The sequence below is a fragment of the Choloepus didactylus genome, chromosome 6, assembly GCF_015220235.1.
Source record: "Choloepus didactylus isolate mChoDid1 chromosome 6, mChoDid1.pri, whole genome shotgun sequence".
NCBI lineage: Eukaryota > Metazoa > Chordata > Mammalia > Pilosa > Megalonychidae > Choloepus > Choloepus didactylus.
The window spans coordinates 12,387,621-12,405,145 of record NC_051312.1 but is presented as its reverse complement, the minus strand read 5'-3'; the positions used below and the strand labels follow the sequence as shown (position 1 = coordinate 12,405,145).

At 51.5% G+C, this 17,525-nt stretch overlaps 3 protein-coding genes and 1 non-coding gene across 4 annotated transcripts; 1 reads left to right on the top strand and 3 right to left on the bottom strand.

Moving 5' to 3' along the window:
- Window positions 1-1,698: 1,698 nt before the first annotated feature.
- On the bottom strand, window positions 1,699-3,845 carry LRRN4CL (LRRN4 C-terminal like). The gene is made up of 2 exons (XM_037840089.1): window positions 3,733-3,845; window positions 1,699-3,174 (listed from the first exon to the last, which is right to left on the bottom strand). The coding sequence occupies exon 2, from the start codon at window positions 3,167-3,169 to the stop codon at window positions 2,474-2,476; it is 696 nt and encodes a 231-aa protein (XP_037696017.1). The 5' UTR covers window positions 3,170-3,174; window positions 3,733-3,845; the 3' UTR covers window positions 1,699-2,473.
- A 719-nt stretch (window positions 3,846-4,564) lies between these two features.
- Window positions 4,565-16,525, bottom strand: BSCL2 (BSCL2 lipid droplet biogenesis associated, seipin). Its single transcript, XM_037839915.1, is given in 13 exon segments — window positions 4,565-4,791; window positions 4,947-5,027; window positions 5,133-5,213; window positions 5,393-5,459; window positions 5,611-5,752; window positions 6,312-6,409; window positions 6,588-6,722; window positions 7,507-7,650; window positions 10,800-10,878; window positions 12,136-12,335; window positions 12,337-12,453; window positions 14,062-14,285; window positions 16,119-16,525. Coding segments are annotated over 12 exon segments (1,374 nt in total). The 5' UTR covers window positions 14,155-14,285; window positions 16,119-16,525; the 3' UTR covers window positions 4,565-4,654.
- On the bottom strand, window positions 8,864-8,967 carry LOC119538876. The gene has a single exon (XR_005217667.1). It is a non-coding gene; the product is annotated as a U6 spliceosomal RNA (small nuclear RNA).
- GNG3 (G protein subunit gamma 3) lies at window positions 14,606-16,178 on the top strand. Its single transcript, XM_037839916.1, has 3 exons — window positions 14,606-14,902; window positions 15,312-15,411; window positions 15,670-16,178. The coding sequence occupies exons 2-3, from the start codon at window positions 15,313-15,315 to the stop codon at window positions 15,796-15,798; spliced, it is 228 nt and encodes a 75-aa protein (XP_037695844.1). The 5' UTR covers window positions 14,606-14,902; window position 15,312; the 3' UTR covers window positions 15,799-16,178.
- Window positions 16,526-17,525: the final 1,000 nt, after the last annotated feature.

Here is a 17,525-nt window from a genome sequence, read left to right as displayed (position 1 = left end):
TGCTGGGTCTTTGGGGTGCGGGTGCATAACTTATACACAACCTAAAATTTCCCGTTTTATCCTTTTTCAAATATACAATTTAATGGTGTTAATTACCTTCACAAAGTTTTGCCTCCATCACTAATGCCCCTCCTTTTTCTTTTTTTTTTTTTTTTTTTTTTTTGTTAGAGCTGCATCTGTAAAGTGCCTGTTAAGACAGTGTAAATGTTGGTGGTTATTCCGCAGTTTCATCTCCTACCACTTCAGGGTAACGTGAATACTGCAAAACACCATAGTGCAAAACACGATCTCTCCCTCCTGGCCTTTGCACATTCTAGTCTCTGTCTGGGATGCTTTGCATCTTCTCTAGACTTGGTTAACTCCCTGTGGTTTTTTTTCCTGACTCAACTCAGGGCTTGCTTTTTAAGGGAAGCCTGCTTTGAACAGCTCCACGATTTATCCTATTAAGCTCTTATCCTCCTGCTATGTAGTCATTGTTGGTTAGTTAGCCCTCCAGCACTACCTAACCTGTTAGATCCCTGAAGGTGGAGCTGCCTTAATTGCACAGTACCTGCTACAACGGAAGCTCACTTTAAATGTTTGTTAGGAGGCACGGTAATAATAACAGTTACTGATATTGATAATATATTATGACCTAGAGACTAATTAATATTTAATCATCACAAAACTCCCTATGATGTAGGTACTATTGTTAGTCACTGGAAACTGAGACATAGAATGAGAAAATTTACCTAAGGTCACAAAGCTAATAAACAGCAAGAACTAGTTCAGTGTGCATTCACTAAGCCCCTATGCTATGGAGGAACAAAAAGTGTCAGTTTTGGAGGTGGGCAATATGGGCCCAAATCCCAGCTCACCTCCTTAGTTGTGGATTGAAACCACTTAGAAACCTCAGATTTCTCATCTGCAAAAAGGTGAGACTATCTCTTGGGACAATTGTGGTGAAGACTAAATGAGAATGCATGCAAAGTATGTCTTTAATAATGAAATAGCAGACCCTGTCACGATTCATAAGTGAGTGAATGCTGAGGGAAAACAGGAATTTTTTTTAAAGACACAAAGTATTCACTGCAGTGTGATAAGTGTATTCTAGATAACAAATGTATTCTAAATTTATTCTAGAGATCCAATAATAAGAGAATGGTTAAATTTTATAGTCCTGCCCCTTTGACCTGCTTCCAGGTAAGTCCGTATGGAAATACCTACACAAACACGCAAGGGTACAGAAACAAGAGTGTCCATGGCCAACCCTGGAGATGACATAAATGTTTTTTAACAAACAGTGATTGATAAATTCAGTTAAGGAGCATCTTCCTATGGAAAGCTGGGCAGCTTTTAACATAACTAGGGAAGTTCTGATTTCTCAACATGGAGTGTTGTCCATAACATATTAAATGAAAAAACATAATATTTGCATTGAAGAGAGAAAAGTCTACCCTTTAGGAGATCTTTTACTTTCTGCTTTTTGCCATTACTTGAATTTTGTATAAGTATCACTTTTATAATTAAGTATACATGTATACACACACATCTATCTATCTATATACATGTGATGAGTAAAAGTGAGGATTATACCATGTAGCAGCTTAAAACAGATTTATCTATATCCAATTAATGTAAAAACAAACTCAGAAGTATGTCTACTACTCTGAAAAAAATAGTTGTGTGGATAGAGAATTGAAAAGATCACAAAAAAAATGAAAATTTAGTTTCCTTTAATGTTATCATAGTGGGCATACAGTGGGTATACAGTAGTGAGGTTTTTTTACCAGCTGACATGCAGGCTGGTTCCAAATAGCAGCTGGAGCAATCCTTTCCTTTCCACCCTATGTCAGTCATTTATTTCCACCCTCCTCAGAAACAAGTGGACTCTGACTCAGGTGTGTTCATCCTCAATAACTAAACAAAAGGCCCAAGGAGAAGGGGATGGTTTCTGGCCCCAAACTCCCATCCTGCTGAAGCTTATTCTTGATATGCCACTGAAGCCACCCAAAAAGGCAGACCCCATTTGAAGGTATGTGATGGGGTGGACTAAAATCACCAGGTCCCTGGCCTGATTTGTAAGGCCCACAAGCCAAGAATGGTTTTTATCTTTTTCAATGGCTACATGTTAAATGGTTATACAGTTGTCCACATAATATCTGGGATTTTATCCTCCTGGACAGCAAAGCCTAAATTATTTACTATCTGACCCTTTATGGAAAAATTTGCTAACCCTCTATGGTCTCTCCTAAACCTGAATCAGAAATCAAGTGAAGTCTGGGATCTAAACGAGCTCTCAGACCAGAGATCTGACAGCCCGCTCTAGGGCTCCCAGCTCTATGGATGGCTTTCTGCCCCGCCATCCAGCCTCAGCGGGGCAGCAGCCGGACCCTCACCCACTCCTGCCCTGCATCCGGGGCCCAGCTCTCCAGGCAGAAGCTTTGCTCTGCAGGAGATGCTCCCCAGGCCCCCTTCAGAGCCTCACCTGGGCCTAGATGGCCCTTCGCCGTGGGCAGCCCCAGCGCTGGCGCAGGCAGAAGTGCCAGACCAGGGCTGAACAGCTGATCAGGACCAGGGCTGTGCCCACCCACAGGGCCGCATGGATCAGAGTGCGAGGTCTGGGGGGCATGATGAACCGGCCACAAGGCCCGAAGGAAGGCTGGCTTCCCTGCTCAAGGCCCTCCCCTCCTGCCTCGGGCACCCTGCTTTCTCCAGCGTCATTGGCGGCCACCACACAAATGACATAACTGCCCCCGGCCTTCAGTCCCTTAAGCTCTGCTCTTCGGACAGTCGAGTTCAGGGGAGTGCCCTCCTGGGGATCCCCACTGCCTTCCCAAAGCAGCAGCCGGTATTGGTGGACGGGGGAGAAGGGAGCACACCAGTGGACCACCGCACGGCCCTCCTCGGCCTCCGGGCGCACCTCCCCGAGTCGCGGGGGCTCGGGCGGCTGGGCCGGGCTGGAGAGTCCGGGGCACAGGCAGGCTGTGGGCCCGGCCCACTGCAGCTCCTGGCAGGGCACCTGCAGGTGGCGGCAGGGGTCGTAGTCGCAGGGGACAGCCGGCAAAGGTGGCCGCAGGGTCTCATTTTCCTCCTCTTCCTTCGAATCTTGAGGAGCCAAGGGCTGGGCTCCAGGAGCCAAGGAGAGGGTCACGGCCAGGAGCCACAGACGGCAAGGAGAGCTCAGCATGAGGACTGGAAGGGAAAGAGGTGAGTGGCTAAAGTTTCAACCCCGATGCCTTCCAAGCCCTCTGGGCCAAACAAACCTCAGCAGACAGGGAAGCATGACTGGGGGGTCCCAGATGGAAACAGCAGAGGTGGGAATGAGCAAGACACATGGATTTCTAACCGACCTCTGAATCAAATCCAGACAATGTGCCGTCTTTTTGGAAGGAAAAGAATAACATATGATCTGACAGTAAGAAGGACAGAAACAGATGTGTGGCCAGCACTGTATGAAGTGGTAGAAAGTTAATGAATAAACAAGGTGCTGGTGGGGGGAGACTTAGCGAAAAGAAGAATTCTCAGCTGCCACCCAGAGAAGACAGCTAAGTAAAACAAGTATCAGCCAGCGACATGTGCGACAGCCCAGAAAGAAGGCAGAGAAGGGAGGAAGGGATGGAGAAAGAGGGAAAGAAGGACCCTGGGATTCTCAGGCCCCACCTGCTACGGAGCCCATTCTGTCCCAGGCGTCCTGGCCCGTCTGTCCCCCACCTGTCCCCCACCGCTCCCAGGCCCACAGCAGTCCCTCACCAGTGGGTAGGCCTTGGCGCAGGAGTCTGCAACCCAGGAGTCTTGGGGTTATCAGGCTGAGGGGTCCGCAGGCTCATAGGCTTGCACCGGCAGGTTTTGTCGGTGTCTTCAATTTCAATTCTGTTTTGGCTAGAAGCTTTTATACCCTTCAGCTGTGATGTCACCACCGAGCCCCCTCCCCCTGCCACCCCTCCCCGGTGGTGAGTGCCAGGAGGAGGGCTGGTCGCTTCAGAGGGCCTGAGTCACGGGGCCAGGGATGGGGGAAGCCACATGCAGTGAGCGGTTTAAGCTGGAGGCCAGGATGCCTGGGTTCTGAAAGGGGAGTGGAATGTGGAAAGAGGCCAGGAACGGAACCAAAGGCTGAAGCCAGTGTGAAGGGGTGGCTGGAAGAACAGGCAGAGGGCACCTGGCTGCAGAGGGAAAGCAGCTGCAGGCAGCACGGGGTCCGGGCTACACAGTGCCGATTCTGTAAAATTCGGACTGCATCCGTGGCAGAGTCATTTCCTGTCTTCTTCCTCCCAATGGACAGAGAAAGGGAGGGGTGCAGAGACCGGTATGGTGTATCCTGGCTCTTCGGACCTTCCCTCTACTATCCCCCTCCCCAGAGACAGATGAGTCACGTGGATAGGGAGGGACGCCTGCTAGGGGTCAGGATAGGTTCTCTCTCCCTGGACTTCCCAGGACTATGGTGGAAACAGCTGTGCCTAATAGATCCTGGGTTCAGAGTCCTTCCCCACCGGTAGCCCCTGATAAAACCAACCTCCTTCAATCACGGAACACATACTTTTTAAATGACTGCCCTGGATCCATTTCAAAAAGTCAGGGAAGCAGCTGGCATGAAAATAGTTTATTGGGGGAAAACGGGAGAGGTATGAGGTGAGAAAAGTGCTAGAGCGTAAGGAGCCTGCCCAGAATCTTCTCTTTAGGAGCTAGAGCAGGTGGGGCGCTGCCGGAGAGGGCCCACAGAGGGTTCAGAGCTGCCCAGGGTCTCCGGGGCAAGGGCAGTGGCGGGCAGGTTGGCCTCTGTCAGCAGGGCTGCATCTTCCCAGGAGCCTGAACCTTGTAGAGACGAGGGAAAAACAAAATCCCAAATGGGAAATTAGACAACCAGGGGCCCTCCCCACATCCAGTGTTGCTTCTTCTGGGGTTCGGCCTCCCTTCCCACTCACATGCCGCCCCCACCCCGCCCAGGTCCCGGGGCCGGTGCCCCTCACCATCACTGGCCTCCGGCTCCTGCTCTTCCTCCCCGCTCAGGGGCTGCTGCCCTGGTTTCTCCTCCTCAGAAAGCTGACCCTCTACAGCCAAGGGGGGATGCAGGGGTCAGACTCGGACGAGGCTGAAGGGGAGAGCTAAGGGGGAGACAGGCTAGAAGGCAGGCTCCTGCTGCCCCTGCACCGTACCTGTCCCTGAGGGGTCTTCAGGAGTCTCCCCATCCTCTGTAACATCTGACTGCTGCGTTAGCTCCTCCTGGCCTTGGGACCCTGCACCTCCGAAAGGGGGTAGAGGACCGGGTAGGGTGCGGGTGGCTGTGCCCGGATGGCAGTGCCAACTTTACCTCTTTCTGCCTTTCCTTTGACCCTCAGCTCAGTAGATGAGTGCCTTAAAACCCTCAGACTGAATGAGCACCTGCCCCAGCCCAGCCCACCCCCATCACCTTTACCTGGCTGGTAGGCGGAGAGCCTCTGTTGGCCTTCCTTTCGGGAACTGTCTCGTTTTTGGAATTTAACCTGCGGAGGAGAAACTACTGAGCAGGGTGGTCACTTCCTTCCTGAGGGACCAGCAACCTCATCCCCTAACCCCCCAACATGTCTCTGCCCACTTTACAGTCAAAGAAAGATCACAAGGTGGGGAAAAAAAGGGGTCCTTGCCCCTTGTGACCTGCAAAGAGAAGCGGTGTCGGGGCCAGACAGCCCCCCACACCCACTGCATGTAGCTGAAGAGCACGATGACGATGAGGAAGGTGAAGTTGCTGGCAATGCCGACGAAGGCGCAGGTCATCGGGAAGTTGTACAGCAAGTACCTGAGGCAGGAAGTTGGGACAGGAAGGGAGTAACAGTTACTGGAGGGCACCAGCCTTCTCATTTGCCAGAAACAGTTTCTAGGGCAAGTCACATAAGCCTGGCTAGAGCTGGTCCCCACCTCCCTCGCCTCCTCCCACACAGTTACCACAGACCACATGTGGGGCTGCTGGGCTGCATGAGGTTCTAATAAAGCCAAGGACCTATGAGCAGTCTCGGCCTCACAGGGCCATGGGCAGCAGCCTCAATCCTGGCTGTCCCTCAAGAGTCACCCCAACTCTCGGTAAGCAAAACATTCAAGACGGTAGTTCTCAAGTCTGGTCGAACATCGGCATTCTCTTGACCCAGAAGGTTCAGTTTGTCTGGGGGAGAGCTGAGGCATCGATATTTTGTAAATTTATGTAAAAGCTCCCCAAGGAACGCAGACGTGCAGCCAGTTAAGAGCCTCTGGTCAGTGTGAGACTTGACGCTGCTCTGTAAATCCTATTACCTCTCCTTCAGACCCTCTTTGCGTGAGGACAGCCCCGTGAGAGCTGCTGAGGGCCACGAGTGGCGCCTCACCTGAGCCCGGTGAAGTGGGCATGTATGCGGAGGTAAGCGCCGTATATCTGGATGTGCTTACTGTGGATCTCAATAATTGCTCCGGTTGTCGGCACATACTGCAAAGAGGAGAGAAGCGTCAGGCCAGGATCCTGCTGCTGTCACTTACCAGCCTGATCAGAGGCCCGGTTCCAGCCTCTCTGGTACTTTCCCTCCCAACTGAGCCCAGAGGCTCCCCAGGCAGAATTCCCAGCTAATGGGGAGGGCTGTCTCCTACTCATCCTTCTTCCTTCTTACCGAGTTCTCTCTGTAGTCCGAGTATAGCTCTACCTCCAGAACCTGCTTCTGCTCTGCAAAGCCAAACAGCAGGAGGCTAGAGAAGACCAGTGTGTCAAGCATCTGGAGCAGGTCAGAGCGGTAATGCAGCATCACCTGTCAGGACCAGGCAGGGAGAGAATGGGGACAGGTGTCCCCATATTCCCATGGCCCTACCCAGCCCTCAACCACTCCCAGGTAACCTAAGAAGGTTGCTTCTTCCTCAGATCTCTTGCTCCCTCATCTTCATTTCTCCATTCCAGTACAACAATGGTCCCTCTTCCAAACACCCTTCTTAGGTGAGGCTCAGTGCTGTCTCTAAGCTACCTGCCCCCCCAGCCCCCGCCAGATGTTTCTGTAGTCCAGGTATGAGGTCTAAGTCCCAGGGCAGCATCTGAAGTTTTTATCATGTAGACATTAAGGGAATCACTTTATGACGTGATTCTGTTGATGATTCATGAAAGAATGGAGCCCAACATTAACTGAACACCCAGCATATGCAAATAAGCACTTTCCATTTCCTCACTGAATCCAAATGAGTCTTGTTATGAGGTAGTTACTATTATATCTGTTTTCTAATACTCTGTAACCAAGAGGTCAAATAATTTGTCCCTCAGCTGGTATGTTTCTGAGTTAGGACTTGAGGCCAGGTCTGTCTGGCTCCAAAGCCTGTTTCTAGAAAGCAGCTTCACTCTTCAGACGTCACTCCAAAGGTGGATGTGCTCTCAGCTATCTGGGGTGTTTGGCAAGTGTTTCTGGTCTGGTGAACGGACTCCTCTCCCCTTTTCCTGCTGTGGCTATGCCCTTAGAACCGAAGGGGGTGTCTCCCAAAGCCCCACCCAGATGTTGTGCCCTCTGCCAACATTCTCCACACCCTCCCGGATAGGCCCTGCACACTTACCAAGCGCGAAGAAGTGGAGATGATGCGGCCGCCTCTGGTGTAGCATGAAATGGTGACCAAGAACATGCCCAAATCCTGATTTACAGGCGACTCTGGCAGCTCAAGCTCTAAGGTAACGCGGTATGGCTGGCCATACATCAGCACCTGCCCAAGGTAGTCCCGGTCTCTTTTCAAATAAACGTTTTTTAATTGTACTGTCCCTGTACCACCGTACCCACCCCCACCGCCCCCACCCTCTCAAATCCTCTGCCCCAACCAGCCTCTCAAAACCTCTCAGCCTAAGAAGGTGCTGACCCCTTCTGGTGGCTGGATCCCCTCTTTCCCCGCCAGGGTCTCCAATAGCCCTTTGGCTCTTCTGAATCAGATTCCTGCTGCTCTGTTTGGAGAAAGGCTGCGTAATATTTCCCGTTTCCAAAAATGAGCCGTCAAACTGGGCCATCTGTGACTCAGGCCTGTGTGCTGGGAGGCTGTCCCCGGGGCCTAGCCTGCCCTCACTGACATTCTTAATTAACCAAGCACGAGCAGTGCTCACAGTGTCCCTAGGCGGTTCTCGCACAGTCCTCGTTTTTATAGTCCGGGTCGTCTTTAGGTCATTCTGGGTACCTTTATCTGTTGGTGAAACCCTGAGGTTTATTCACTGGGATCAACCTCAAAAAGGTTAAAAGATTCACCAATCAAACACCTCCTAGTTTCCTTCCTACTTCTATTTTCCTCTAATCCTAGCAGCACGAGGGCCTAAGGGTAGTATATAAGCATCACAAGGGTGATGTAAAGCTTTTGTTTTTAACCAAAGAGGGAAGGGGTTAAAATAAATGGTGACAAAGTTGTATTGCTGCACATTTTAGAGATCATAAATGGGCCACCTCCAAACACTGGATATGGACTTGGGGGTGCTTTGAGTGTTCATCACAAGAGAAAAGGTTGGACACCACCGTTTGAAGCCTTTCTTTATACAGAATCAGATTTTTAGTCTGAAGTACTTCTTGAAAAAATGGATTCTATGAAATTCCTACGTTCTGTAGAGGCCAGCTGATTCTATGCCAGTTGTTTCTTTGAATTCTTGGCAACACTATAATAAACAGTACTCTGGATGGGTTGTCAGGAAACAGGAGTGACTGCTAATGGGGATGAGGTTTCTTTTCTTTCTTATTAGAGAAGTTGTAGGTTTACAGAAAAACCATGCATATAATACAGAGTTCCCACATACCACCCTATTAACGCCTTGCATTAGTGTGGCACATTTGCCGCAACTGATGGAAGAGCAGTTTTATAATTGTACTACTAAAATACTCCATGGTTCATCTCAGGGTTCAGTGTTTATTTTGTACAGTCCTTTGGAATTTCTTTTTAATATTTAAAAAATAAAGAATGCTTCACGAATTTGCATGTCATCCTTGCATAGGGGCCATGCTAATCTCTGTACTGTTGCAATTCTAGTTTATGTCCTGCCAAAGCAAGCACCAGAGTTTCTTTTTGGGGTGACGAAATGTTCTAAAATCAATGGTGGTGATGCTTGTACCATTCTGTGAATACACTAAAAACCACTGAGTTAAATACTTAAAATGGGTGCATTGTACAGTATGTGAACTATATCTCAGTAAGGTGTTACGTATTAAAGAAAAAAACAAAAAAAGGGTAGTTCTACCTAAATAAACATCTCCTCCAAGGGGATCCACAGACTCTAATGTTAGAATCTTGTAAACAAGTCCATGGCTTTGTTCATGTTTGTCTGCCTGATGGGGTAGGTTCACCCCTTTCTCCACCATCTCACACAATATTCACCCTTCCCAAAAGGTCCACTTTTGAGCCTTGCCATCTCCATAGACTCAGTCTATCCCAGACACCTGGTCTCTCTAATCCTCCAAAAATTCTTCTGGAATGCAGAGTCTGCATCCTACATTTTAATACTTAATGCAATGTAGACTTTTCTATCAATCCTGTGAGCTCCTTGAAAGGAGGGACCATATCTACTTCTAACAAGATCTTACACAGACACATTACTTCATTCATTCATTAGTTCAAACATGTTCACTGTTTCACTTTACTCTGATTGTCAGGGACATGCGCTGGATCTCTATTCAGCCTTCATCTTTTCCTTCCTTGCTCATCTAACAGCCTCATACCTCAGACTGTTTTAGGCTCCCTTCCTTGGCTCTCTGCATCACCATTATGATCTCTAACATGTGCAGCAATACAACTCTATGCACCATCCCAGGTGCAGAGGTACTGTGGCTGGAATATTCCATTTACTATCATTATTGTTATTATTATTATTTTAGCTACAGAAGTACATTGGATCAATGTCTTCAGGGAACATTCTATAATTACCTCCAATTTCCTTTCCTGAGTAGCAGGGCTCTGATAGTGAATCTTTCTCTTGGAATGCCCAACATAACATTTTCCTACCCTGAAATTTGCCTTTTGGAGCATATTCATCCAACGTGGCGAGATTTTTCTTGCTCTGCGACTACCTACAGGTAAATTGGATGCTGTCACAGGATAGACTGACCCCCAGATTATGCGTATCATCCAGTAAGGCCAGTGTGAACATCAGTCCCAGGGGACCCCAAAGAGTCTGCAGTTTCCACTCTTCCCTTCAGAGGAGTGGCCATAATTTCTATACTGCGTTTTCTATCTTTAAGTGAGTTTCCTCCTGAGTACCTATTTTTGAAAAATAACTTTCAAATGGCTTTTAAATTCTTAGGAAGTTTTACCATGGATTACTTCTAATGACACTGCGGACCATTCAAAAAACTCCAGTAATCAGTAATGATGTTTACTTTCCAAGGTCCTTTTTAAGTATTCAGAGATCTTTTCTTTTAGCAGGGCCTCCATCAGCTTGCTAGTACAGAAGGCTGCACCCCCATTCCGTGTTTCCCAGGGTTACTGAGGGAAAACTTTTCATTGAGGTCACACTGGCATCTGGCCAGTCCTCTGGCACAGTACCCTTTGTAATGACCGGTCATGCATATTTGTTAACAGTGGTTTATATACGAGCTCTCAAAACTCTTGGGTGGATGCCATCCTCTTTCAGTGAAATAGCTGACTTGTTAGGTCTGAAACACACGGCTCATCTCACTAGTTAGCTATGGACTGCCTGAAACAAGATGAGAATGAGGACATTCCTAACATCTTCCCCAGGAAAGACCAAGACACACAATTCATTTAGCCTTTCATTCTCCTTCAACCAGTTTTTCCTTGAGAGCCTTCCTCCCGGTCTCAATTACTCAAGCCCTCCTATCTCAAGTCATCCAAGCTTTGTCCAATGAAGCCTCTCCAGCTCCCATACTCACCCGGTCACGTCCACCCTTGGCCAGCGAGACATTGGCAACGGGGAAGGGGCAGACAGAAGAGGAGGAGACGCAGTTGGTCCTAGATGAGAAGGGTGAGGAGACTCTGCTAAGTTACAGAATCTGCCTTAGCCTTCCACACAGCTCCTTCCTGCCCCCATCCCTTCTCTCAGCACAGGCACCTTCTCTCCATTACTGAGGGAAATGGAGAACACACGTGGTCAGGAGTCAAGACACCAGAATGACTTTTTCATTCACTTCCTGCTACTTCAGTTTTTTTTTTTTTCTTTCCCTTTTTATTAGAGCAGGAATTCTTACATGTCTTAGATGGACACTTGGTTGAACAGCTGCAGGCTTTAGTGTTTCTAAAGAATTGCTTGGGGAGTGCAACAAAAATGTAGATTCCTGGGTCCGTTGTCCCCTGAGATTCTGATTCAGTAGTTCTGGTCTGGGGCTTAGTTTGAGAAAATTCTTCCAAAGGGATCCACAGATGGTCTTCAAGAAGCTCAAGAACCCCCTCAAATTGAAGGCATAATTACCTATGGGTCTGTGGGTGCATATGCATGGGCATGTATTACATTTTTATTGCAGAAAGGACTGTAGTTTTCATAAGATCCATATGCCCTAAAAGATTAAGCAGCTCTGCCCTAGAAACTATAGCTCAGGACCTCAGGACTCTGAGGATGGGGAAAAAATGACTCTGGACCATTGACAATAATGTCCTTATGGGCATTACTGTTATATAATTGTCTGTTGATTGGTACTACAGCCGCTCTCAAGGTGAAAAAAAGGGAAGAGGCTTTGGCAGGGTCTGTAAAATGGGAAGAAATTAAAGACCCAGGCAAAAAGCAGGGCTCTGGGAGGCAAACTGACACACCCTTGTGTCATCTTGTGTTTTGTAATCTCTATTGTGCAGCAGACTATTGGGTGTGGGGAGGCAGTAATATTGTATAAGAGATAAACTGCTGCTTTCCTCACACTTCTGCTGAAGGCCAGATTAGTTCTGAGATGACCCAAAGGGATTGGGTTAGCTCAAAATTCTTCAGCAGCTCTGAGAGGCTTGATCCAACCTAAATAGAACTGACCATCATAATGACAGTCAAGATACTTCATCTTGTTTTGTTTTGAACCAGAATCCAGTAACTAGGACCCCAGAGACTGACTAGCCCAGACCTGCCCCTGACTTGGGCTGTGAAAGGTTAAGAGATCATAGAAGCACACCAGGTTCAAGTTTCCTCATCTGTAAATAAGGGAGTGGAACTAATAAGCTTTAAGGACCCTTGAGGCGATCAATTCTCTCTCCCAGGATTCCTCTATTTTGGTAGAAGACCCCTCTCACCTGTAGTAGAAATGCACGGGGCTGAGGTGGCTGACTGCCGGCATGTAGGAATAGTAGAAGGAGCCATAGAGAAAGACAGACACCCAGAGCAGGAGGAGGAGGGTGCAGAATAGCACCCCAAATTGCAGCAGCAGCTTGCGGGCACGGCCTGCCAAGACGTGGCCCACCTCCTGGGCCCACAGTAAGGCAGGTACTGGGGGGGTCATTGACCATGGCGGGGAGAGCAGGAGGTCTGGCCCCAGGTTCAGGCCTTGAGTTCCTAGCTGCTCTGCCACCTGGACGCCACCCCTGGCCATGGGATGAGGCAGTCGGTGGTTCCTGGAAAAAGAGGGAAGAGAATGGCTCCTTTCCCCTGAGCAGGTGGGGACAGAAAAAGGGCAAGCTTGCTGAGCTGGCTTTGAGGAACAAGAGACAGCAAGACAAAACAAAATCCTTGTTTCATATGGCCCTTCTCCATATGATTGCATTTCTCAGCCGATTACCCTTTCCCTTTCCTCCACAGTGCTTCCTCACCGAGTGCCAGGGCTCCTCGGCTGAACTCCTCTGGCTGAACTACTCAGGCGGCAGCCTGATTCCGAGGCAAGCCACCATGATGCTCGTTCACAGCAAAGCAACACAAAGAGAATGAACGCCTTAAAAGTCTCCCAAAGCACTTTTACACACGCGATGCCACTGAATCCTCATGACACTGTGAGGTGGGTGCACCGACAGGATGCGCGACTTGCCTAAGGTCGCACAGGTGGACTCAAAGCTAGTAGCCTAAGCGCGGTCACAATTGCCTCCCGAGTTCTTCCTCTCCGCGGCGGAGGCCTCTTGCCTGTCCCCCAGATGCCGGGGCTTCGAAAAGCGAGCGCTCCCCGACGTGGCCGCGCCCCACGCCGGGCGTCCTGCGGCCAACGGCTGCTCCCCGGCCCGGCCCCTCGGGCTCAGCGGCGGGCGCGGGGCCCCAAGCCTCCACCCGACCGCGCCACCATGAAAACCCGCCAGCCAGCCCCCGCAGCTCCGCAGACTCACCAGCCTCACGCGCTGCCAGGGCAACGGCGAGAAGCGACTTCCGCCTCCAGGGAAGGCCCGCCCCCTTCCGCCAGCCGCCTGCGTAGCCCGGAGGGCGGGGCCTCGGCTGGGGGCGGGGCCTCGGGAGCGGGCGCCTCCTGGCGCAGGGGCCCTCGCCAGCGGCGGCGGCGGGGTTTTTGCCTGCTTGCCTGTTCGCCCTCCCTTCTGTCCCTTCCGTTGGCCCGTTACCCTCCGGTTACCATGACCATAGGAGAAAGTCGTGTCTCTCCAGGCCCCAAGACATGCCCCAGGGCCTGCACTGAGTCAACAGCGTCCCCTACGACCGGGAGGTCGCCATCACATCTACACCAACGGCCAGTTAAACCCCCTATACGGAATGAGGTGGGGGCCCAGCTGGCACTGATTTGTATCGCCCACTGACCCTCATAAAGACAATCATAATGATTTCTATCCTTGGACCTGTCAGCTTCCGCCCAGAGAACGTTGCAGTTGGCGCGACCTGCGTAGCTGGCGCGTTGCGCCGGCGGGCCAGCTGTCCCCTATTCCCAAAAGTGGTGGCATGGCAGCCCCGCGTGTTGTCTCCAGCTTTTACGATGAGTGATCTAGGTCCGCTGACCCTCACTAGACGCAATCTCCCTCCCTCGGAGACCCCACTGCACATTATCTGTCCTAAGTCTTGGCAGGCAGCATTTTCTATTTGCATATGTCTCATCACCCGAGGTAAGTTCCCTCAGAGGCCAAGGTCTGTTTTCCGCATCTTTGCATTCCCCACAGCACCAAGCACAACGCTGCAGGCCTGGGAGGTAATCTGTTCAAAATGTCCCCAATTCCTCAGACCAACCCCTGCCGCCCTCCCCAGGAAGCCCATTTATTTCCAACCACCCACTGATGCCCCCGACAATGCTCCCCTACCTCCTCTTTGTCCGATCCTTTGATCGGGTCTCTGCACACCTCCTCGTCCCTGGCTTCCTCCTCTTCTCTTCGGTCTGCCGTTTCTTTAGACATCTTCCTCCAGTACCTCCGTTGCCCCTGGACTTCTCACTGGAGTCACTTGTGGCTAGAATGTGAAGTGGTGATCTAGAAGCTGATACCTGTAGCTCATCACATTTTCCTGGATATGGGGAAATGGAGGGTCCCTGGGAGGAAAAAGAAGATTCAGGTGCGAAATGCTGTGTCAGGCTAGAGGGAGGAGGGAAAGAGGGGGGCGACTGCCCAGGTGATGTCAGATTTTCAAATGAGCAGGGTCCCCCGCAGCTGGTACAGACTCCATGCAGGGGCTGTCACAGGCCCAGACCACCCCATTTGAGGGGGGAGTCTGCCTTAGCCTCCGCTCTTTCTAGCTCCTTTGGGGAGGGCTTCTGGCCCAGCCGAAGGATGCCTGCAATAGGGGAGGGGCAGGTAGTGAGGCAGTGAGGGCGGGAGTGAGCCAGGGGCTGCGGGTGGTGGCCAGCCTCCCCCACTGGCCAGGCAGTTGGTATGCTCCAGAATCTGAGCAGCTCCTTCTAGCATCCTTCATCCTTCAGGTACCAGCCATCCGGGCAGTGCTTGAGCTGCAGAAACTGGGGCCGGCCCTCGAAGGACCTCTGACCTGATCCTCCCCAGTGGCTTTCTCTGTATTAGCTGCCTTTTCTGCTACTGCGTCAGATACTTACGGCTGCAACACCCTGCAGGGTGGGACACCCATCTCAGGCAGAAGGTTTTGGTGCACCCCACTCACTCTACACCCCAGGGCTGCCACCGCCTGTCACCTCAGGTCAGTAGGGAGCAGCCTGCTTTTCTCCCATTGGGGCTCAAGGGGGCAGATGAGGGCTAGGTGCTCTCCCTCATCAGGGTGGGGCTCTTTCTGGTTGAGGATTCAGATCTGGGAACACACATGATTTGAAGGGCTGAAAAGCCTTAAATCATCTGTGTGTTTAATATCTGTGGCCTGGGCCATGTGGGAGTTTGGGGAGCATCTCATTCCACCCTCTCCACTTCCTGTGCTGAGGAAGACAAGGAAAGGACATGCCACTGGAGGAGGGTGGGGACAAATGGGGAACAAAATATTGGGGTACATGACCCCATTCTGTCAAGGTTTGTGGGGAGTGAGCCCAGAGGGAAGCCTTCAGCTGAGACTGCACGGTCCCCTATCATGCTCTGAGCTGTCCCTCTCTTCCTTCCAGGATGAAAGGGGAGACCCCTGTGAACAGTAATATGAGCATTGGGCAAGCTCGCAAGATGGTGGAACAACTTAAGATTGAAGCCAGCTTGTGCCGGATAAAGGTGGGTGGGGCCCTCGATGGCCAGGCCATGCTGTAGGTTCCCAAACCTCAGGATGAGAGATGCTTTCTTTCCTTGACTCCCTGAGTGCAGGGGAGGAGTCTGGGACTCTACTGAGGGCTGTGCCCAGGCCTCTGAGGGGGTTGGGTGAAGGCAAGACTGTCTTAAGGAGTCCTAGAGATGGCAAAAGATAACCCAGTTGGGAAGGGACGCTTCAGTCCCTTTGGGGGTTCTGGCTAACTATCCCCCACCTGGTCCCAGGTGTCCAAGGCAGCAGCAGACCTGATGACTTACTGTGATGCCCACGCCTGTGAGGACCCCCTCATCACCCCTGTGCCCACTTCGGAGAACCCTTTCCGGGAGAAGAAGTTCTTCTGTGCCCTCCTCTGAGCTGCCCTGTCCCTCCCCACACCGCCTCATCTCTCCCCCTCCCCGGCACTTCCCTAGGTCGGTAAGGAGGCTCCTTGCACACCACCCCTAGCCCCTGCCCGACCCTGTGAGGTCATCTGAAGCACAAGGCCCCCCTCACCTCTCTGTTCACCCCATTTCCTTGCCCGCCGAGGCCAACCCAAGCGTCCCAGTGTCTCGGGGCACCCTTTGCTTCAGCCACAGAAGGGATCCGTCAGACTCTGCCAGCGTCCTGCCCGCTCCCCGCAGGACCCGCTCAGACGATGGAAAGAGGGATGGGCCGGGTGCTTGCTCTGTCTCACCTGGAGCTACTGGAAGCGTAAAGCCATTTGAAGAATAAAGTCATCCAGAGTCTCAGAGGACAGCTCCTGTGTTAGCGTTCTTGGGGAGAGGCTCATCAGTTAGTAGATTTGGGGGTGGATGCGGCAGGTGAAAGGCGTACCACACCCGGGGATCAGGGCCAGTCAAGGCGGGTTAGACACTGCCAAGGATGGAGCTCGGCGAGGCTGGGATGGCGGGCGTGAGAGAGGGTCTCAAGTAGAATTAAGTTACAGCAGACACTCAGGAGCTACGGAGCGCGTTCACAACACACACCAGATACACACGAGGACAATGAAGAAAACAGACCGAACGGAGTGGGTTTAGGAAGGTTTCGGGAGGGCGGTCGCAGACAGAAGAACTCAGCCATAGTAACGCAGGGGAGGAGCCTGGCTCCAGTTACTGTGAAAGGAGCAAGTTAGCTTCTAAGATGGCCGCGCCCACAGCAGTTCCTTTTCCAAGATGGCCGCTACCGTGTGACCCTGTTCTAACATGGCGGCCCCCTCACCACTGCGTTTCTCCATACAGGAGTCTTCCCGGCGGCCCATTCTTAAAATGGCGGCCGCCAGGTATCCAGAATTCCCAATATGGTCCCTTCCGTGCCCTTGTCTGGTCTCAAAATGGCTGCCCCTGCCCTCACCAAGCTGGTCCCCGCTCCTAGCCCACCTAGTGTGGAAGCCGACGCCCCCCCACCCCGATTGGGCTGAAGGCGGGAGCGCGACTATATCGAGGGACCAGAAAACAAGCGATCTCGCGGAAGCCACAGCCTGGGCGCTACATCTGCAAAGGAATCTGCGCTTGAACAGTCACAAGTATGGGGTCCCCGCCGGCGCCTGGAAAGCCTCCTTCCTCTCTCTGGCCCCATTTGCCTCGGGACGCCATTCCTTGGTCGCCTCTAAATGCTGGTCTCCCCAGGAGCTTGATAAGCCCCAAATTGTTCAGTTTGGGTTTCCTGATAAAACTGGGGCTTACTTATGCTTCCATTTTCCTCACAGACCGCCTCTACCACATCCGCCACAAACACTGTCCCCGCCTCTAGAGCACCGACCACCCCTTGCGGGGAGTCCAACATTCTACCTGGCCAGAGCTCAGACCCAAGGGGCGCCTCCTCCTCACGAGAGCCTTGCGGCCTCTTGGCATTTGGCGGAGGCTGATGGGCCCCCGACTGCCTTCTGGAAGCCTCTTCGAGGGTGAACACAGCGTAGGTGGGACCAGGGCCACAGCAGTGAAGGTAACAATCCCAGGCTGTCTGCAACTCGTGGCTCATCAGAATCCCCAAAATTCAGGGACGCACACTTCCAGGAAGAAACCTAGGCTCATGTTTTGGGCCTGGGTACTTTAGGGAGGGCTGTCCTCCAGTAGAAGGGTGACTTGTGTTTATGGGTAGCCCA

What these genes read in the sequence shown, in the direction of transcription:
- LRRN4CL (XM_037840089.1), bottom strand. Translation starts at nt 3,169, where the DNA reads ATGCTGAGCTCTCCTTGCCGTCTGTGGCTCCTGGCCGTGACCCTCTCC.
- GNG3 (XM_037839916.1), top strand. Translation starts at nt 15,313, where the DNA reads ATGAAAGGGGAGACCCCTGTGAACAGTAATATGAGCATTGGGCAAGCT. An exon ending in CCAGCTTGTGCCGGATAAAG is followed by an intron (nt 15,412 to 15,669) that starts GTGGGTGGGGCC and finishes ACCTGGTCCCAG; the next exon opens with GTGTCCAAGGCAGCAGCAGA.